A 22,255-nucleotide genomic window follows, 5' to 3' on the forward strand; every position below is an offset into this window, starting at 1 on the left:
TCGGGCGCTCTACATTATACCTCGTATGTATATTATACCACAGTTGAAAAGAATGCAATGATGTCTAAATATTAAGTATAATTTTGGGAAGAAAATCTGCTAGGGTTATAAAAAAGATAGTCATGGTGGAGAATTTTCATGATTACTAATCTGTTTCTGGGGGGTTGATTTTTATATTACAGTTTTGATTTCCCTGTATTCCATACTACTCTCTGCCAAAAACCAGTCATAGGAAAACCGTTGTTGTATTCGTTTAAGTGTTATTAGTGCTGTTATTAGTGCTACCTTTAAAGATAATCTGTAAAATTCTGCTTATCAGTTGTCTGCCTAAAAAAGGCGCGCAGTACGTACATGGCTATTTATATGACTGCAGTTCAGGTTGGATAATTACGATGCAGAACATTACCCAATGGCCAGCATTACATGTACGTATTACATGTCGAACTTGATTTTCAAGATTTAGGAAACATGCTTTTAAATGTGAATGCTACATGTTGATACAACTCCCGATCAAAACAGGCCTACCTTTGCCAATTTAATATGAAATATGATTATTTTTTACCATAAGGGTTATTATTTTATGGAGTATTTCAATTATACGTTAAATGAATGATTTATAAATTCGGAAGCTCCACAAGTTAATTTACTTTATGCTCCGCCAATGGCATATTCTTTTTAATGTGATCGTTTTGAAATAATTAAGGTAATACCGAAGACTGAAAGACCTGTAAGACTGAAATAAAATATTAGGGAATTTCGTGTATGGTGGGTGTACCAGAATATAAGCTGGGCGTCATTTTTCCATTTCCGATTTTTCCAAAATGAAATATAAGCGGAACCGGAAACGCCGCATCCGAGTTAAAACAACTGGGCTTTACTGTATCGCCAAGCGGGCTACGAGGCAGCCGGGCAGGCAGCCGCGCTGAAGCGGACTGAGCGGCGCAGAACCGATACTCCGAATTGTGAATTTAACGCTCCCCCACCCTGTCGCGAAACCGGACACACCGCTGTTTTAATTTTTGTTTGTTTAACTCGCGCCGGTGAAGTTTTGATGTACTGGTAGAGGTTGTGTCGCCTGTCGATAGCCGCCGTGCCTGGAGCGCCGTCCTCGCGGACACGTTAGCCGGGAGGCTAGCTAGCGAGTTGCTCCGCGAAACGCTGACAGCGCTCCGGGAGACTTCTCCCGTTCTGTGGCGCTCTCTTCTTTTTTAAAATTAAGAAAAGAAAATTGGACGTCGCTCTTGCTTAACACGAGTCGGATGAAATTTGAATTTCGAGGAGGTCTGTTTGGGTTTAGATGAAGGACGGAGGGACTAGAAGCTGAAGCCGACTCAAGTGCTGAGACGGAAAAGGGGGGGGAGCTGGGCGTTTTTTTTTTCCCTTTGGTTTTTTCCCTCCCCTGAAGACATCATCTGGAGACGGACAAATTCCCGATGGCAAACGAGCCGATCATACTGAACGTTTATGACATGGTAAGTGGGGGCAACTGTTGGTGTCTTAAGACCACGGTAGGAAAGTTACCTGTGTTAGTGGGGATGCACAGCCAAGGGACGGCAGGTTTCATGTTGCTCTAATCAGATCGCTCTGGCATAAACATCGACACATTTTCTCCCTAGCATTAAGGTAATAAAAGATTAATACAAGTGACGACGGGCTTTGGAGTAATTGAACTACATTTGTACATCTGTGTTCTTGACTCACTAGTTTTGCTACATTCGATAGTAACTGTCACTTTTCAAGCTGCCCTTTCTAACGAAGCACCTTTAACGGAGATTAACTCTGTTCGCCCTATTGAGAGATCAGTGGAGTTGGATACTGATGAATAATCGCCCCAGACCTTATCAGCCCTCTGCTGAAATTTGTAGGCAAGGAGGGAAAGTACACGTCTGTAAATTTATCAAAATATAAAGGCAGTGGTGGGTTTCCTTGCAGAAACGTCTGAAGTTATATTCCAAGCAACAGATTGACATGTGTGAGACAGTACAAATGTGCTGAGGTATCGCACTTTATGTAGTTGGAACATTTATCTGTTACCCATATTGTGGTTGTGACTGCTACTCAAAATAGCAATACATAGTAGTGGTAGTAAATGTTAAGATAAAGGGGATCCTTGGTAAAAGCTGAATGTAAAGCTTGTGTTATCTTTATTGCTGAAGTGGGTCAGCCTTGGAGAAGATGGTGAGAGACTTGTGTGAATAGTGGTATATCCAGTGTGCGGACATTCAGTCATCGACTGAAAAACCGTCTTCTCCAGAAAAACCATTGTGTCTTAACCATAATTATGTTCCGTGAAATTTAAATTTAACTGTCTTGTCATAGAATCATGTGTGAGTGTGCCCTGCGATGGGCTGGCCCCCCATCCTGGGTTGTTCCCTGCCTCGTGCCCATTGTTTCCGGGATAGGCTCCGGAACCCCCAGTAGGATAAGCGGTTTGGAAAATGGATGGATGGACGTCTTCTCATATGGTTCTAATCATACTGCGCTCCTTCATATTTTTCCCAGTTCTTTAACATAAATTGGTAAATTCTTTACCATATTTTTTCCTTTAGTGTTAATTCCATTGTCTTAAATTTACTTTGCGTAGCTGCGCTGAGTTGATGCAAAAGTTATTCCCATAATTTAACGGGCATTTGTAGCATGGTGTTTAAGATTCTATATATTTTTCTTTCCCCATACATAAGACCCATCTGAGTTTTCCTAAAATAATTCAGCCCTTGAAATGTGAGTTGCAAGATCGAGCCTCCAAGGAACATAGAAACTACCTGTAATATTTTCCCATATTTATTCCTTTCATCTCCATTCTACACTTTCGTGTTGTGCTGGAGAGGATAGATTCAAGATTCACTTCTTTGTTAGCCATAAAGGTGCTCTCTTGTGGATCCAGAGAATCCAAATGCTGTGTATTAATCCGCTTTGACAAAATGCTTCCTTGAAGTGTTTGAAGAATAATTGCTTTTTATTCTCTGCCTTTTATGCATCTCTTCCAGGCCTGGAGAGTGATGTGCCATGTATAATGCAAATACCTAATGTCATACTACACATGCTGTTATGACCTGCCATCCATAACGTAATACATGAAAGATGAGTGGCTGACCAAAGGCAGAATTTCCTGCCATGATTACATTTGATGGCATTTCTTCAAAGGATTTGCATTGCTCTTCCTGTTTAACTTGAGTCCAGACAGTTACCCCTTTGCCGTCACAGGAAGCCTTGTTTTGTGCATAGCGAACTGTGGCAGGAGTTGCAAGCGGTAAGAGAACACCAGATGGCGGGGTTTTGAGATGCTAATTACTGATTATTAGCACTGTGTCCTAAGAAGCTTCTGTTTAACGGTCTGAGGTTATGAGCATTATGACTTTTTTTTTTTCCTTCTCATTTCAGCTTATTCAGAAGACCAACTTAAACAGTGTACATATTTTGTATTGAATTACGTTTTTGGTTCATTGATCTCTTACCAGCTCATTTCAGTTACTCTAACAGAAAGAAGTTCCAAAGGCATTTATTCCCCCCCCCTCCCCGATTAGACTGATTCCAAGTCAAAGTGGCGATCTATTTTTCCTGATGTGTTACTCGGATGTGTGTGTTTAGCAGTGGAAGGCGGACGGTGTGAAACAGGAGCCGTGCTCATTTCTCAGGGTCTCCCACCCGATGCTTTGGTTTTCTTATCCAGCACTTGTCGATGCTGTCATTCAGAACTGGAGTATTCTCAGACTGTGACGTCATTTTCGCGTGCGTGGTGTTGCTGGGGTTTGGGAATGGGGGGCCCGGCTGCTACTGGCCCTGTGCCCGGGGCATCCATCTGCACAGGAGATTCTGCTGCTTCGCGATGGCATGAACGAGGTCCAGCTTTTGGTTTGGTTTTGTATGGCGAATCGTTCACAACACGTTTTGCTTGCGTCCGATCCTTTTGAAATCGCTTTCGTCGGTGGTGTTATAATCAATTAATCCTTGATACTGTAGCTCATGTACAGGGCATGTTGGTACTGCTAAGCCACAAATATGCTCTTTGTGGATATTTTGGTGAGGTTGTAAAACATGTGATACTGCATTTTTCTGATCAGCCTGCGGGGCCTACTGACTGGAGCCTGACAGCAGAGTGGGCCAATCAATGAGCCCCCCACATGTCATGTTGTCCTAGGGAGCGACTGCATCCCTGTGTCTAGATGTTGTTTTTTTAGACTGATGGGCATATTACTGAATTCTATAGGAATTTCTGAAGATGAACGTTGCTGAGGGGTGTGTGTGCATGCATGCGTGTTTGAGGGGTCATTCACAACTGCTGCTGAATACATCTGTTGGGCTTCCTGTGCTAGAATTTAAGATTTAAAGCTGAGTCCTGTCTGTGTTTTTGTGTTTTTTTTTGTTGTTGTTTGGTTGTGACCCAGTTGTCCCAGGTGGGGGCTTGTGCCTGGCCTTTTCTCTCTCAACTCTCATCACCAGAGCTGGACTCCCCGTCAGCTCACTTGCTTGTCATACAGAACATCTTGAGGAAAGACAGTGCAATCAATAAGCTATTTCATTGTGCTTTGAGGAAGCGTACTCTCTTCTGGCTTCCACAATGCCTGCCCCTCCTCCTGTCTCTCTGCCATTGTGTGGCTGCCATACACAACTCATTTAGCTGGGGAATTTGAAAAAATCTGCTAGGCCTCTCATACTCTTTGTGGGTTTTGTAGACCTACATGACGTTTTGATATTTTTTTACATTAAAAAAAAAAATTAATTGGAACTCTCCTGTACTGGTTGTATACTTGCATATATGCAGAGATTGACATATCTGGTATGCAATTACACATTCGCCATATGAAACGATTTCCATTATTATGACAATTATTGTGGATTTTAGCCTGTGTTAATTTGTGGTATAAAGGTGAAAATTTATGGAGATTTCATGTCATAACGACACAAATGCCCATAAAATAAGTGCAGTTGTGCTGTCACAACGGACTGCTGCACATACTGCTATATATGACGAATGTATACCAGTTGCGTTCATCCATGTATATATGTATGTATGGGAAAACTAGCCCCAGTGTTACTGAGAGGCCATCTCTGCCTCTTCTGTTGCATGCTGAAATGCCACTGTAGAGTGTCCCTAATTCAGCCATAAGTTAATCGTCTTGATTGACCTGTAGGAAGCGCCTTAGCATCCTGCCTCCTGTTAGTTGTGTGTAGGTGATGTCTTTATGGGGGGAGTGTTATGACTCTCGCCATAGCTTTGCATTTGCTTTTGGCTGTTCTCACCCTGCCCACCCTTGGCTGCTTTTTTTTGTAAACCTTGAAAGCGATTTGAAGGCAGGTCTAATGTATTATGGGAAAGCTTGTGCCTTAAGAGTCACTGTGGGTGAGATTACTGTTCAGTCAAACCCTACCTGGCATAAACTACTAGCAACCATGCTACAGTAACCAATGAGAATTGAAGCCCCCTCTGGCAATGTTAATTGCCCCTGGTGTAGGTCTTGATGTGTCTTTGGTATTCGGAGGGGAGTGTAACCCATCTCTTCTGATAAACTGTCTATAGCTATGTCCAATATTCATGTGGACCTGTGTATATTTACATGTCAGGGATTTGCAGGATGCTTCACACCACCCAGGATGCAGTCCTGTAGGCTGGTATCCTGCACAGTCCATTTATTATTGATCTACTTTTTGGCTTTGATTACAGCTGACTTCAACAATGAGGTCTTATCCACTAACCATCAGTATTGTGCAACGTGACCCAGGCTTCCAGAACTTTGTGTAAAAAATTATTAAATGATTATTACTCATCCTTCCCTCCTTCAGGATTTGCATGGCACGTTATGTTCTAATTTTAACATTTAGAACAACACATTACTCAGTGCTGTGTCCAGTCCCTCTTATTTTCCCTGTGCTTTCAGTGGCAAACGCTGAATGCGTCATGATTTCTCTGTTCCAGTTGGCTGGTGCAGATATCATCACGTATCCATGCCTGTAGCCAGAAGCTGTGTGTGTGTGTGTGTGTGTGTGTGTGTGTGTGTGTGTGTGTGTGTGTGTGTCATGTTCTCAACACTGATTTCCAAAAGACCTTGGAAAGCAGGCAAACATATGACCTTAAAAAAATCCCAAATTGCTTGAGAAACAAGAACAGTAACCTTTTAAATGGCTTACTGTTTTTAAAATTAAGTATTTAAGCTGTATTCAAAGTCCCCTAAGTACTATTACTATATTTTCATGTAGTGATCTTGAATTTACTTTGTGACGGAAAACTGAACACAGTCTGGTGTGCTAAGCTGTGGGATGTATGATGATGATCTATAGCACCTTTCATACATCAAATGCAGGTCAAAGGGCTTTACACTGCAAATAAAAATAACCATAACATAATCTAAATTGCAGTTTCATGCCAAAATTATTGGGCATTAGGGTGTGTGGTTTTTAAGGGCTTCCATAAATAGCATAAATTCCTCAGCTTCATTCATGCTACACGTAATATTCACGTGGCTAATCTGCACGCTGATGCTTTGTGCAGTACTTCTGTCTTCCGGTTAATAGTGTGATTGTGGGGGGGGGGGGGGGGTTTAAGCAAGGCTTATGCTATCAGGTAAAACATGATTTGCTCCTGTTACAGAAGACAGTGTCCCCCTTTCTTTGTAGAGCTTGTTGAGTGTTTAGATGTTATTTTGTATTGTGCTTCACGAATCCATGCACTTTGATAACTGCTAGTCATTGTAAACCCTTCCGGAGGCTCTGCTGATGAAACGCAGAGCGTGTGGCTTGATGTCATGTTCACATTGAGGAAGTGGTAAGCTCACTGTCTCATGCGGGGTCCGAAACCCTGATGGTGTTTAATCAGTGGAAACGGATGTTGAAATGGATGAGGTCTCCTTTGACAGAGATGGTTCCACGGTGTTGAAACAAAGTACAGGCTGAAGTGAGATTTCTGAAGATTGAATTATTTATACGTCAGCATGAGGGGTTCCTGGCAGCTTCATGCTTAAGGGTCATCTTCTGACTCCCACGACGTTTAGTTACCGAATACAACTCTTCTTCCTTGTATTTTTTCCTCATGTTTTCTGTAATTGGGTCAAAAAGTAATTAAATTATATAAAATTATGTATATGATGTTTAGATGTGGCTTTCATTATTAAGTCTTCTATAGCAGTTTATTCTGGTCATGTTTGGGGTTATCAGACTTAGACGTGTTTTTTTTTTTTTCTTTTAAAAACATTCCATGGATCTTTCAATGCAAGCCCAGCATGCCTTGGGAGGCGAAGTCACTTTGCACAGTGTTGAAGCGGAAATTACCTCCAGTCAAGTTCAACACAGACAACTGTATTAGTGCCCCCTAGACAGCTCTCGCTGATTAAAACAGCCCAGATGAGCTCAAAATCAAATTATAGGCAGCAAAGGGTCTGTTAAAGGCGGTGGCAGACTGTCCATCTCACTGGCAGTTTCCGGAGCTTTCAGTCCGTAGGAGCTAGATCAGACTGGAGGGGCTCTTTGATCAATGTGCTGATAAGACGTAAATGAGAAACTTCCCCCTTGTTTGCCTGGCCCTCTGCATGAAGACTTCAAGCAGGCGTGATGTCGTCTTCTGCTGCACACCCCCCACCTTTCTGGCTCGGCTGAGAGAGCCAGCCAGCTGATGGCCGCCATTTGTGAAGTGGGCCTCCCTTTGAGCGCCGATCTTGGGTGTCTCCCTTCTCTTGTGGGGGAGTGGGACTAGTTTCACACTTTCAGAAAAAAGAGGAACAGATACCTATATTCATCTCAGGCGGTGGGAGGAGTTAAAGATTCCTGCGACTTACTGCAACATAATAATAAAACCCACAAGCAAAAGTAATTCTGCATTTCAGTATCATGTGAACTGTTTCTATTGGTATCCATACAGTGGCTGTTTTCTAAAGTCCCCCGCCCCCCCCCAGGATTCTAAAGTAGTGAAGTGAGCCAGGTTGTTGGTTAAACCTCCCTCCAGTCTCTATTTCTCCTCATGGACTAGTACATATTTGTCGGTTAGTGATGATGGCCTTGTTAGTCTAGCTTTCATTGGCCACCTTGTCTGTTTTAAGTTCTCATATTGTGGTGTTTTTCTGCTTCGAGCAAACAGCCAGTTTGTTGTAGCTTTGTCCCATGTCCAATCCAAATAAGCCATAAACAGGCTGCTAATGCCATAATGAAATAAACGGCTCAAACTCATTTGCTCCTCAGGGTTTGGTTTTTGTTCCGTTCCCGTAGGAGTAATGCTGAAAGTACCGGACATCTTTATTTACGAACCATTGGCCGGAGCAAGCGCACGGTCGCTAATGCACAGCTACTGCTCTGGTTCCATAAGCAGCCGAAGCAAGCCGTGGAGCAGAAAGCCTTGTGCGAAACAAGGGCCAGGAAATCTTTGGGGGATGAAGGGGGCTTTGGGGCTTTGAAAGCAACCTGGAATCTTGTCGTTTTTTTGGCAAGTCATCGTTCTTGTGGAATCTCTGCAAAACCAATCCCCAGTCCAAGAGCTTGGAATCACTTTCCTAATGATGGACATGCACTTGTGTCCTGTAGCTGTAATGATTGCTGCCTTTGTGATAAATAAAATGGAACACGTGAGCCAAAATGTCCACATGACTGGATGTTTGGACCGAGGCCACTCGCTCTTCTGGAGCTGTTTCAAGTGTGACTCCTCTTACTGTCATCATTTTTAAATAACGAATATGACGGGGTTAGGGTTACAGGCACCTCAGCTGAATCTGCTCTTTAGCAGGTCTGCTTTGGGAAAATGGGACACTATTGCTGATTTGCATACCGAGACTTGGCATCGCTTCTGTGTGGCCGGCATAGTCAATTCATGGTTTAACGCATAGCGCTGCCCATCACAATACATTGACCAGCCAGCTTAGAACACCAATTCACCCGACTATCAGCAGGACTCGAACCGACAACCATGAAAGTATGACATTGTAATGCTAAGCACTCGCCACCAGGTGTCTTGCACAGTGGGAGGAACATCCTCTCTTACATTTCTGTTTACCATGATGAGGTTGAATAGGTCTAACTTATGGAGAGAGCTGACAAGTGTGGTTATAGTCATTGTGCTGTATGTGAAATGGAGCTCTGTGTGGTTTAATGGTGAAAGGCCTTGTTTAAGAGGGAACGAGACTCGCCAAATGATCTTTGCTAAGGAATGTATTTGAAGTGTGCTTAGGTTTTGAAGAGTGTAGGTGACTAACAATACAGGAAGGCTTGTGAATCAGCTGTGTGACTGGGTGGTCAGAGAGCTGTCTGTGTGATGGGGATGGATATGGTTCAAGTCCCAGGGGGGATCACAGAACTCAGGGTTTGGATCTTATTGTAATTTTCGACTCATGGATTGGATCATTTTGCTAATCAGATCAGCAAATCAAGGGGGTCAAACATAACTCTGCCATTTATTACTTAAAGAACATTTAAGGCAGGGAACCTTGAACATGCCCCACTCGCATAAACACACAACTGCTTTGTCTGCCTCTTTATGCTGCTACTCAGTATCATATGGAAGTCCATAAAGAACGTTCACCTTCATCCTTTTCTGTTGCTGGGTCAAAATCACAACTTAATTTTTCTTGTGATCTCAGCACAGCCAAGGTTGTTTTCTCAGTCATGAGTTATTTTCGTGATCATAAGTTGTCCTGAGGAAAATTGTAATTGGACGCAGAAGCAGCATTTGTCAAGAGAAAGAAGCAGATTCCACAAAAAAATTAATAGCTAATACTATTGCATCTGTGTAGTATTTTATTGCAATTCCACTGAAACTATAACTCCCATTGTGCTACACATGGGTTGGGAATCCTCTCTCGTTGTGAGATATTTCAAGCGCTGAATGCATCTCCTCTATGGACTTTTGTGGCATCAAGATTTAGTGAATAAAGTAACAGCGATGGCGAAACTGAACTTCACGCTATCATGGTTAAACTTCGTGATTAATCTGTGATTCACATATGCACCATACCGCTGGGGGGATCCATATGGATCACAGATCAGTTATGGTCTGTTACATCACTAGACTATGCCTTTAAGGTTGGCACTCTCAGAGTGCAACTCTTAAGTAATGGTGTGAAAGAAGTTGAGTTGCCATGTAGGTGAATATGTAATATAAAGAGGCCCCATGTTCAGGCCACTTCTTTTCCATGTCTGACATTCTCTCCTAAAAACCAGCCTTCCATCCTCATCTCATACACCTCGGGATCCTCTGCAGGCATCACGTCTTTACTTAGCTGGGATCCAAACCTTCAGCCTTAGTGTTACAGTCCATGTATCTTACCATCATGTGTAAGCTCTCCAATGTCATTTTACACTCAGTGCACAGGCGATTAGAAATTGAGTTAAGGCACAAAGGCCCGACAGATTGACGTGAGGTTTGAACCTGCAACCCACAACACGCCAGCCCCTCAGCAGAGGGGCACAGCATCCAGTGGCATCTGCTTCCAAATTCACATAAGAATATGGGAGTTGTATTATTCCAGGAAAAAAAAACACAATTGAACCAGAAACTCTACAGATAAGCAAAAACCTTATCCACTTTGCCATAGGGCCAGGCAAGATAGTGGATCACACATGTTTGTTACACTCATGGAAAGATTCTTTAAAGAGAGTTTAGAACCCAGGTTTTAAACGTCATAAACACTGATTAGTAGTATTCCAATGCCAGTTGACAACGCGACTCCTCATGTGATGTTCTCCCGGTCATAGTTACTCGGCTTCTTCCCCATAGTGCCATATTTAGGCCCAAAGTCATGAAGTGTGTTTGTTACTTTATACCAGAAGAACACTTGCAATGTTGAAACAATGAGGTGTTCAGTAGGGGCCGATAATCTTTGGTGCTTGAAGGCGTAGCAATGAGGTAAATGGCGAATAGCTGGAGCACTTTGGATAATTACACGTTTATTGATCCTGGGGGGAAAATTCATTAAGTCTCTTAGTACCTTTTACCCGGTTAGCTTTTTTTTCTCTGAAGTAGTTTCTTTGCCATCTCCGCTAACAATTTCTGTATGGAGGAAAGGGGAAAATAAGTTCATTGAGATGTTAGTGGATTTAAAGGCCTGAATATACTTCATCCAGCCAGCCAGCTATTGGAAAGGTCTATACTGAACCAGCACGTCTTAGGTGGATAGGCCATTAGCTTTGTACTGCTAGGATTCCAGGCTTAATGCTGGTTCAAGTGCCTGTAGATTCTTCCTACATGAACTTTAACAATAAATGTAAGCAGCATTTCAATACCATTTATTAAAAAGGTTTGGTCATCTTCTATACTAACATCACAGTGAGCCTCTCCCAGGAAGCACAGGGCGAACATGCAGCCACCATGTCAGCACACTTCTCCTGAAACCCTCTATAATAAGCGGAGCACTCAAAGATATTGGAGTATAATTTTTATATAAAAAAATGAGCGAGGTATAGCAATGGAAGATTTACCTATTAAACTTGGGAGGATTCCCTGGGCTCCCTCTTAAGCCCCATTACTGCAACACCAGGTCTTCCCATAATCACAGAGTTGGGTGCCAGACCCAGCCAATGTTTTACAGTGACCTTAATGCGATTGGAAGTAATTGAGGCCAACAATAAGAACCTTATCCCACACTATTGGCCGGGAGACAAAGGGGCTGTGCCTTCAAATTTCTGTCCAGTGAAGCATGGTCCTCTGCTTGGGCCTGCTATATACCCCAGCCATAATATAGGACAGTGTGTTTATGGATTCAGTCACTTTTTCCCGGTCCTTGCATCTTGTTTAAAGCCTTGGGGTTTGTTCGCAGTGATGATTTAAAAAAATATTACCAATGCTGAATTTTAATCCCTGAGGGCAAATACATGTTAATGACCAGCATGTGTATAAGGATTTGAAATCTCCACCACTCTGCCAAGATTCTCAGCTAATGAGTAGCATGGAGCTGCTTGGGGGCGAATAAGACCATATTAATATGCTATGCTAACCATTCTATGATTCTGTTGGCTGGGGAGGGAGGCTATTCAGGCCTTGGAGACGCATTGTGTTCCATTTTCGGGTAGGGGAACTAGTCAGGAGGAGTCTTTTATGAGAAGTGAGAACAGCAACTTCACTTGTTCAGTGGCGTGGTGAGCTGACTAGGGTCCCGTGCTCTTTTGGAAAGTGTGTAAAGCAGCTCTCCCATCTACCAGCCCCTACCGAGTCTTCCAGTATCGCGTGCCGTTGGACCTGTTTGCAGTCCGAGACTGCTCCCAAACCAGGACCAGTGCATTCACCTCGTCGTCTTTAGCAGCCATTGTTAGACTTGGACATTCCATCGGCTAATTATGAAGGCACTTTGTATGTAACCTTATGTTTCTGTTTCCAGGCTAAAGAGCATTTAAAATCAAGAATACATTGTGATCCATGGTGGGAGCAGTCATGATTATACAATGGAAAAGCTCACTATTGTACTGATTCTGGAGGAGTCGTAGATGCTCGCGAGCCCTGATGAAAGACCTCACAATTAGCATCATCGCTCTTGGGGCTGGTCGGCCCAGTCCACATCCGTATGGCCGAGCTGCATTTCCATGAGAAAAGCCCATGCGGTCTTTGAGCTTCGCCACAATTGTAGTCCTCCTGCCTGCCTCTTAAGTACTGACAACGTACGTGATGCAAATATGCTCTCCTCGCTGCAAATCTGTGTCCTGCACATCCGTGGGACCGTGTTTGCCACATGTTGACACGAGAGAAATTTGTACAGTCTATAAGGGCTCGTGCTTGCATCTCTGACATGAAGGAGCTGTCTGAGACCCAATGGAATTGGTCGAGTTTCACCTTTTCCCATGTTGCTTTCTCTTGCTGAAAGCCAGTCGCACTCTGAACGCTGGCTTGCCAACATTGTGGAACTAACCATGCGGAGATCCCATAGACTTAATCTGATCTTCGGCTACCGGTGCACTTTGGCTGGCCTGCCTCTGGATCCCGCTTCTCTGGGAGCCCTGGGTCCTTTGGGCGTTCTACGGGTAGCCCTTGGAAGGTGCTGCAGTGCAGAGTTACCGTGACAGCCAGGTGACGGCTGTTTTTCCCCTTTGTCGTGCGAATATGGATGTTTTAGAACCAAGTGCTTGATAAATTCCACTTCCTCGGCAGGCCCAGTAATGTTATCTTAGTGGGGGAGGGGTGCTCAGTAGAAAAGGCTGGCATTTCACATTTAGGTTGCTGAAATGTAACTGCCTGATCAACCCTAACAGCAGCTGTGTGCTGCTCTGAGGGAAAGAAGGCACAGAACCACCTGCTGCCAGTGCTATGCTCCCAGGTGAGCCAGGGCACCTAGAACACACAGCAGCCGACGCACCCAGCCACCATGGGAACTCTCCCTCTTTTAGGTGCTCCCTCAAACTCCCTCCCCATTTTTCAGTCTGCAAGAAAGCAGCAGATTCTTGGGAATTTCAGGAGCAATGTGTCTGAATCTCCGGATCGAGGAGGGAAGGTGCCCCTCACCGGCACTGCAATGGCTCCACTCCCAGGCAGCTGCATATTTTCCTTAAACAAGAAAATTGATGCTCATTAATGGGATAACGCTGCAGCCGCTTTTGAAGCGAGTTTTGGGGAGTCCTCTCGTCCGGCCGAGCAGCGGTTGGGCTCTCCAGAGGCTTTGACGTCCCTTTTATCCAAACGGGCCCCGAATTGGATTGGGGAGGCTGCTAATTGCACCCTCACAATCACTGCCCCGCCCACAGCGGTACCCCAATAGCTTTTATGTGGCTGGTGATGGTACTGTGCTACGCAGCTTGTGGGCTACGTGTGATTGGAGCGTATGGTATTTCCACTTAATGCAGCCAGTCGAAGGCATGAAAGAACACGTGGCTCTAATATGAAGGTTTTTGACTGATCAGAGGCTTTCCTGGCTGACGATGGAGGAGGATGATGATGATGATGATGATGGCACACACATGGTGTCCCGAACCCCTTACCCACCTTACGAGCCCCAGGCAGCCCCGCATTCCGTACGGACATGTCACACACTCCACAGGATCTGGGAGCGGCGCCTGCTAACATCGCCACACTTCATTTATCACATGCACATTAGTAATGCTTCTTACCAACATCTTAGATACCTTATCTGAGATGACAACGTAATCTGTGACCCGCAATTCACCATCTACGCGCCAAAGTGACAGTGGTGGATAGGGTGGGGGGGGTTCTCAGGCAAGGCTAAACCTCTGGTGCACAACAGGGGCCTTTATAGGCCCCCCTCCCATGGACCTCTGTCGGGACCTCTTTTACTGTCTTGGATTAATATTCCCTTCCTGACTGAGGCTGTCCCCTCCCCCACGTGTGACGATGGAGGAAGTTCCCCCCGCTAATGTCAGTCTGCCTGCCTGCCAGATCAGAGCGACGGTCATTTGTCAGGACCATGGATGGAAGTGGTTGCTGATCGCCACAGCTCTCTGGCCAGCAGCTTCTAACATAGTCCACTAGTCGCATGATGTGGGGGTTGGCTCATGTTTACTCGTCTCACGAACAGCGTTCATCCCGTTCTGTGGGGGAATCCTTTGGTTCCCATGGCTACCAGAGGGTACAAGGCTGCTGCCACGCTCGTGCTTCATTGGCTGGGAGGCAGCTGCCTGCAAAGTACTTCTCCTAGCTCCACCCCCAAAGCCACCCTCCCCCTAAAACCACATCACCATTTGGTTGAGCTCCAGGGACACACTGGTCACACAGCCCACCCAGTGTTCTAAGGACCCTCCATTTCCAAGGGAAGGGGGTCAGTATTGTTCTATTCCTAGTTAAAGTTCCATTCCTCTGGGCCACTGAGAAGGTGATGCAGGACATTACTATTGAGCAGCTGTACCAGAAAGGACTCTCGGTTAAAAAATGCTTAGTCTGAATGAATCAAGGCGGGTACACTCTTGTGTGGCCTCCCCAGAATTTACGACACTCCACTGGCATGCAAAACACTTTCATGACAGCTGTTTGCATTTCCGAGCAGACCCACATCCTTCATCTTGATGGGCCGTGCCGTCATGCCGGCAGTCACATGACCCCCATCATCTGCCCACTCTGAACAGCTGTGCTTTGATCTTTCATTCTTTTTGCTTTTTTTTTTCCTCACCGTGGATGTCGAGAGGCCCGCTTGCCCAGCTGCGTGCTGTCAGCAACAGGGGCCGTGTTTTCGGCTGCTGATTGAAAGACGCGGCCTTGGCGCCAATAATGAGCAGCGAGCGGCACCGTTTTACAGCCTTAACAAATCTGTGTCCCCCAAGGCCCATAGCTGTAACGGCTTGCGTAACGTTAAGTCCTGTTTTGCTAACGACCTTGTGTGGTGTTAGATTAGATTAGCTCCCACAGGGAGTAATAGAGCAGCCCTCTCTGCCTCATATGTCCCTCTGTTTAAAACAAGCTACGTTCTGCCTCACACAGGCCAGTGCATCCCCCCCCCTTACTGTTATGCACACAAACCAGACCAGGAGCCCCTCTGAGTGCGAGCCACTTCTGAGCGGGCTAGTGTGGCTCTGGGCCTTTTTCGCACGGCAGCATGGAGCAGCAAAGCCGGCATCACTTGGGGAGCTGCCGGAGGAGACCCAGCGGTCCTGAAGCTGAGTGGAGATGGTAAATCAGGATGCCGCTTGGGTGGAACGCTCCTCCGGTTGGTTTGAATTGCCTTTCCTTGGAGGCCGCTTAACGCGTTTTTGCTGGGCCTTTGTTTGCTGGCTTCCATAAACAGTGGGCAAGCAGCCGTAGGTCGCTACCCATCATTGGACTGGCAGATAGGCGTGGCCAAAGCTAGCCCAGTCTCCCATTGGCAAACTCTGATTTACAGTCCATTCCATTACACCGTGAAATTTTTCTGTATTTGACAGAGATTGGCGGTAATGCTTTGGCTCCCATCAACTGAGCATCTCAAGCCATATATGAATTTGATCAGATGGCTTGGGCTTGAAACCTTCTTCAGTACCTCGATAGTGACTATATATCAAAGGCTTAACTTGGTGTGTTTTTTTTTTTTCCCTTTCAGTACTGGATCAACGAATTCACCTCCTCTCTGGGAATTGGGGTCTTTCACTCAGGGATAGAGATCTACGGAAGAGGTAGGAGCACCCACGTCTGCTGCTGACTCCGCCACCTTTCCCAGCAGCTCCATTAGACATTCGTTACTCTGCATTAGCAGGGCAGGGGGCCTGCTTTCTGCCGCCAGAGCAAGCTGGGAATGCAGGAGGGCTTTAGCCGAGATGAACTTCCACCCAGTCAAATGCTTAATGGTCAGCCTCTGAGGCACAGCGTCCATACGCCTCTCCTGAATTACACGTTCCTGGAGATGTAGGAAGCTGTGTATTAGTGTCTGTGTTGTGGGTTTGAGGGCATCTCCATGCGTCTCTCTTGTCTCTCAGTCCAAGATGGAGTTTAGCACTTTCCCACGAAACCCTGAGCTCTCCTGACTGGGGACGAATGGTCCCAGGAACAGATGGAATGGTTAAGGCAGATAATTGTTAAGCTTTCCGATGATACATCTCAGAGGGTCCGTACCTGGGCCACGTGTGTGTGAGAAGGCTGTGCTGGCCTGAGAGCTTTGGGGTGTGTGTGTGTGTGTGTGTGTGTGTGTGTGTGTGTGTGTGTGTGTGTGTGTGTGTGTGTGGGTGTGTGTGTGTGGGTGTGTGTGTGTGGGGGGGGGTTTATGAATATATTACATGGTGATAATATCTATTATTTTGACATTGTCACCACCTTTTCACTCCCCTCAAGGGGAAACTCAATTTAATAAAAATCTATGAATTCAGTCAAAAAAATTAAAAAATGTCTTGTATTTCGTTTGGTTGCTCATAGTTATGGTTGGGGCTGGATAGGGGGGAGGCTGTCATTGACGGGGTTAGGGTTTTTGCCATAGAAATGCCCCAGCAAATAGCCTTTTCCGAACATGCACCTCTAACACATGTTAGTGCACTGGAATGCTGAGTGTGTGCTTCTGAAGGTGCACTGCCATTTGCCCTCACTTTAGGCCTGGGAAGCCCAGGCAGAAGCTTTTGGGTTATTGGCCCCTGACCTGCCGATGTGTAGCTTCGGCCACACTCATCTGTATGGCTGGTTCCTCCCCAGTACCGGTTGGGCACCAGCACCCGGGCCCCCTGCTACGTAATGTGGGATGTCATTGGTCCAGCTCACCACTGTCGCTTGTCCTTGCAGAGTTTGCCTATGGAGGACACCCCTACCCCTTCTCAGGGATATTTGAGATCACGCCTGGAGATGCCACCGAGCTGGGGGAGACCTTCAAATTCAAGTGAGTGTTGCAGGGTGTGCAGTGAAGTTTGCATAACCGAGAATGGCCTGTTTCTGTACAGACAGACACTACGCACCTACACTAGCCCCTGTACACACCTCGCACACCTCATAGTGCCTGTCGGCTCAGCTCTCATTTGACCGAGCACTGAAACCCTTAGAGTGGTGCTTTATTAGTTTTAACACCATCTCAGACATGCTTATTGATTCTTCTGTGACCTTTTGGACTACGAAGAACATTAATAGCACTGAAATGGCTGTACTTTGCTTGACTTTACTTTGAATGCACATTTCCTGTGTGTAAGAGTGGTGTATCTCCATCCCGGATACTGCGATATACTACAGAATTTTTATTATGTTTTGTTCACCCTGAGCCAGTGTGCCTCATGGACCCTTCCAGACAGTCCCTCAACGTTGTGGCCACGCCACTTCCCACTGAACCGCTCGTCTTAGTGTTAAGGGTGGGGTGAGGCTGACAGCCTCCGTCTGAGTATCTGGGGATCAAACAGTAGGGTTCAGCCACCACTGGCTTCTCCACCTCTACCCTGCTGTTAAGGCCAGATAAGGCAGCACTTTATCTGCCTTATTGCTCTTCCTTTTCTGGGTGAAAAGTCAACCACGTACTGCAGGTGTACAACCCTCACTAACACTGCCTCCAGCCTGATCCCAATTCTCCACTGCGCCCCCCTGTTAGTAAAATAAACAGCCGTAAGAGATGTAGGAGCCGGGGAAAATGTAAGCCTCAAGGGCAGCATAGCTGGCTGAATGGACTCCGCTCATTTACCTCAGGCTGCTTTGTGTTTCTGAGCTGCTAATTTAAGAAACGTCTCATACCTGTTCGACCTTTTTTTTTTTTTTTAAAAATGCACCCATAGCAACGGTTGTTGGTCTGAGCCAGTAAATGTACCTATTAATTCTGGGACCTTTTCTCACACCGGAAGCATCTCACCACAGTCACCACGGCGAGGCTTCAGAGGCCGAAATGCCCAAGACAGCCCTTCTACCTCGTTCTGGAAGGTGTAGCTCGTTTGTTTGTCATGCTACTAAATGCAAGTGAAAAATAGATGGGTTTTAATAGGCTGAAGCATTCCTAATTTAGAGAGAGTAATTGAATCGCTGAATAAATTATCACCCGCAGCTCACGGATGATTAACGCGCATCGTCCTTCCAGGAAGAACGTAACTAAACGCGGGATCTCCATTTAGGCGACGGACATGGCTCAGAGATGGATTAAAGAGCAGGGTCTCGCGGAAAGCGCCGTCAGACGTCTCGCCGTCTCCATGGCGCCGCGTGGCGAGCACAGCCCCACGCAATTGGCCAGCCTATCTGCGCAGAATGCGCTGAGCGAGCAGGCTTTCTCACCTTTGTGGTTCACAAGGACTACAGACGTGAGGGAGAGTGATTCAGCCCTCGCATGGGTGACTGGCGTCCAGGACTCTTCTGGCTCACGGAAATCACGTGTTAAATTTCCATGCATAAGGTGTCATTGTGGGTGGTTTAGTAAATAGCTAGATCATTCCATAAATAAAACGTATTGTCTAAGAACAGATGAACAAACGTGTGCCCTGGTGCATTATGGGAAACAAGTAAACATTGCTATGGGATTCTAACTAAAGGTCTGTCTGTTTTGTGGTGCCGACCCGGTTGGCCTGCAGAGAGGCCATTGTCCTGGGCAGCACGGACTTCACGGAGGAGGACGTGGAGCGCATTGTGGAGGAGCTAGGCAAGGAGTACAAGGGAAATGCCTACCACCTCATGCACAAGAACTGCAACCACTTTTCCTCAGCCCTGTCAGAGGTAAGGCCGTCTCCTTGAGGGCCGCTCACTTCGTGATGGACGAGGTGACATTCCAGTGGCTGCTCGGAAGCCTTTAGCCACTGATCTCCTCATAGTAACTGTACCGAGAGGACTTGGCTTCATATTCATGGGTGGAGCTGTGAAGCATGGGTTGAGGTTGGGGGGCATGAATCATAAAAACAGCTGAAGGTTATGGTTTTGCTTCCAAAAATATGCGAAGAGCAGGTCTGAGATCAGGCACTCTTATTCACAAATGACCGGAGGGTGGAGGTTAAATTCGACCGAGACCCCGTGTGTTTTGAGAGGAAGCCAAGCCCCCCCATTGCTGGTAGGCACATGCTGTTGCCCATCGTCACTGAGGCCATTGTGCTTCCCACGGTGTCCTTAATGCCTTCTCTATCCTCCATGGCTCGCTATCCATTCTCCCTTTGTTCTCTGCTGCCATTCTCTGTTCCGGTTTGCTTTTCACGAGGTACACAGCTGACCAGTTCACAGCTGTGGGCGGTGTCTTATCAGACCAAATACATGCCATCAAAGCAGCACTTTCTATCCCTAGTCAAGCTTCTGGTTTTCCACTAACACAAAAATCTCACAGCCTGCTTTAGGGACTTTCTAATTGAGGTTGGATGCTGGAATGTAGACTACAGCCTGTAACCTTCTGGTCCGGTTACTTAACTATGCAACTTTTATGTAGTGTGACACCTAATAGGTTTGCCTTTCAGTGATATTCTAAGGATTTATGTAGCTTTGAGCTGAGAACTGGCATTCGTCTTTCCAGGGCTCCAGTAAAGCCTATTCTTGTGACTCACGGGAACATACCAGACAAATGACTTCAGAAGTGGTCAGAGCAGTGCATGCTCGGACATGTCACCCTGACAGACATATTGGCACCACAGAGCCTTTGGGTGGGGTGGGATTGAGTCTGGAGCATTGTCACCGGGCGGTTTATCCACAGGATGGCTTATCTTGAGTATGACAGACATATAATTATGTTGTTACTCTGAGATCAGGGGAGAGGTGCCTTCAGCCTGCCTGCCTGCTCTGTGGTCCTCTCACTGAGAAGGCGAAGTCCCTTTGGGCTTCATTGATTTCAGGAGAACATATTCACGGCTGTCCTTCCAGTGGTCTATCAGAAGGAGGTTCAGGCATGGACTGCATTTCAGATTTCATGCTGTCCATAGATGAGACAGGTTGTAACCCTCATTAGTGGCCCACCTCCTCCCTGTGGATCTCTGAGGGTGGACTTGGAAGAGATTAACCCAGGAAGTTTAACATTTTAGAGAGCCCTGCGTTGGCTGCCTCCTCCTCCATGGGCGGAAATCCTACCACCCACAGGTCTCCATCTGTAGCTGGATCCGAAGCCCTTTTAGACGAGGGAAATCAGATCAGATTAAACTGTGACTGACCCAAACTGCGTGACTGGCTGACATCGGCTGGACGTACCGAAGGCGGAGCTGCATCATATTCCTGTGTGATGGGGAAGATGTGTAATCAGGGTGTGCATTAAACCCAGGGGCAGGGTTGCATTTCAGTTGAAACCCAGCATCCAAGTTGCTTCACGGATAAAACATAGTCAAGGTTTAAACCCAGCAGAAATGCCAGGTCTCCGTTGTTGAATTGTAACCACCAAGTTTAGTTTAATTTGTTCAAAGCAGGTGGTTGTGTGGTATTTTACTGGGCAAGTTCAGATCAAGCATCTCCGTCAAGGTCTCAACAACTGGTCCCGCCTACGACATGAACCAGCAACTTCCTGTTACATGCCCGTGGTACCTGGCACTCCTAGCTAGCTGGAATCCAATCAGTGTTTTTATTCCACGTCTGTCTGCCTCTGCTGGGATAGAGAGATGCTACATTTATATTTGGGTGGCACAGGCTCCACTTAAACTGGGTTAATCCCATTCAGAGTTAGAGAATTCTCACAAAACTGTCGCCCTGCAGAATACTGTCATGACGACTGCAAAGTTGATGGAGTTGGGGGGTGGGCAATCAGCTGGTGGAGGTGTCTGTGTCATGTGACCTCGCTGTCAGGGAGCAGTGTGTTCTGGCCAGGTTTCTAAAAAATGATATGAAATCAATGCACATGAAAAGCTCATCTAGCAGTCCATCATCTGAATTTCAAGAACTGATTGCTGGACAGTTCCGGAAAGTCCAAGCATGTCTGTGATCCATTAAGGCCTGGCATGCAGCATAAGTAAACATTGCACTACAGTCTGGTGAGGTTCTTCGTGACAGGATCATGTGACTCACTGTGCCCCACTGACCGGCCTGCTTTTCCTCTGCCCGTAGATCCTGTGTGGCCGGGAGATCCCACGCTGGGTGAATCGACTTGCCTACTTCAGCTCATGCGTACCCTTCCTACAGAGCTGCCTGCCCAAGGAGTGGCTCACGCCCGCCGCCCTGCAGTCCAGCGTCAGCCAGGAGCTCCAGGGCGAGCTGGAGGAGGCAGAGGATGCCACAGCGGCCCTGCCTTCCTGCTCTGCCTCACCACTGCCCAGGCCCAGTCGGCAGCAGCCCCGTCGATAGATCCCGCCCCTGCACAGGGACTGGTCTGCCTCGCCTGCCAATTAACCTGGCCCCGGACTGCTGACTGGCCCACTGTCGGCTGCATTGACGAGCCCTGCCCTCTATAGCGGCTGAATGTACAGTCAGCTCAGAGACCTAGGCCTCAAGGTTGCGGGCTCAGGGAAACTGTTAATTTTATGTAACTTTTTAGCACTGTAAGCTGGAGCCGGTGGATTTTTTTTATTTATTATTAATATGTCCATTTGTTGTTTTTATTGTTCTCTGGCCTTTTCGTTTATATACTCAGGATTCTCAAAAGTCTTTTACAGTGTTTTGTTTTCTTACTATTTCTGTTTTTATGCTTTTTGTTTTTTTGTTGTTTTTCTAATGCAGCAGTAGTCACTCTAGCTTTTTCAGAATGCACATGGTGCATTTTAAACTTTTTAAACGGAAGTGTGTTTGCGCAAAAACAAAACAGTCAGGGCCAAACACTACCTGGAGTGTTCGTTTGACACACTGCTGACGTCCCCACTTTGGTGGCTGTGCCTGAAGATCCATACTGCTGTCCTCCCTCCCCTCCTCCTCCCCAAAGCTGCAGCACCATCCCCCATCGCCTGCTTCCAACAGCAGGCTCCAGGTGTTGGACACTGGTAGGTTTTTAGTCTTCTGTGTAGCAGAAACCTTTGTATCCGGTTTTGAACTGATTAAACAGAACTCTACACCATGTGGTGGCATTGCAGACTGGTGTGATCCGTGCCCGTCCTCTGCTGTCGTTTTTAA

General features: G+C 46.3%; 1 protein-coding gene across 2 annotated transcripts; it reads left to right on the forward strand.

Moving 5' to 3' along the window:
• Positions 1-337: 337 nt before the first annotated feature.
• On the forward strand, positions 338-22,199 carry desi2 (desumoylating isopeptidase 2). 2 transcript variants are annotated; one of them, XM_049006858.1, is made up of 5 exons: positions 338-425; positions 15,921-15,993; positions 17,084-17,177; positions 18,832-18,973; positions 21,260-22,199. In XM_049006858.1, exons 1-5 carry the CDS (start codon positions 393-395, stop codon positions 21,494-21,496), a joined length of 579 nt encoding a protein of 192 aa, XP_048862815.1. In that variant the 5' UTR covers positions 338-392; the 3' UTR covers positions 21,497-22,199. The 2 variants fall into 2 exon arrangements, with proteins under 2 accessions (XP_048862815.1, XP_048862814.1); XM_049006857.1 differs by lacking the exon at positions 338-425 and adding an exon at positions 490-1,472.
• The last annotated feature ends 56 nt before the right edge of the window (positions 22,200-22,255 follow it).

This window comes from Brienomyrus brachyistius, chromosome 3 (assembly GCF_023856365.1).
Source record: "Brienomyrus brachyistius isolate T26 chromosome 3, BBRACH_0.4, whole genome shotgun sequence".
Taxonomy (NCBI): domain Eukaryota; kingdom Metazoa; phylum Chordata; class Actinopteri; order Osteoglossiformes; family Mormyridae; genus Brienomyrus; species Brienomyrus brachyistius.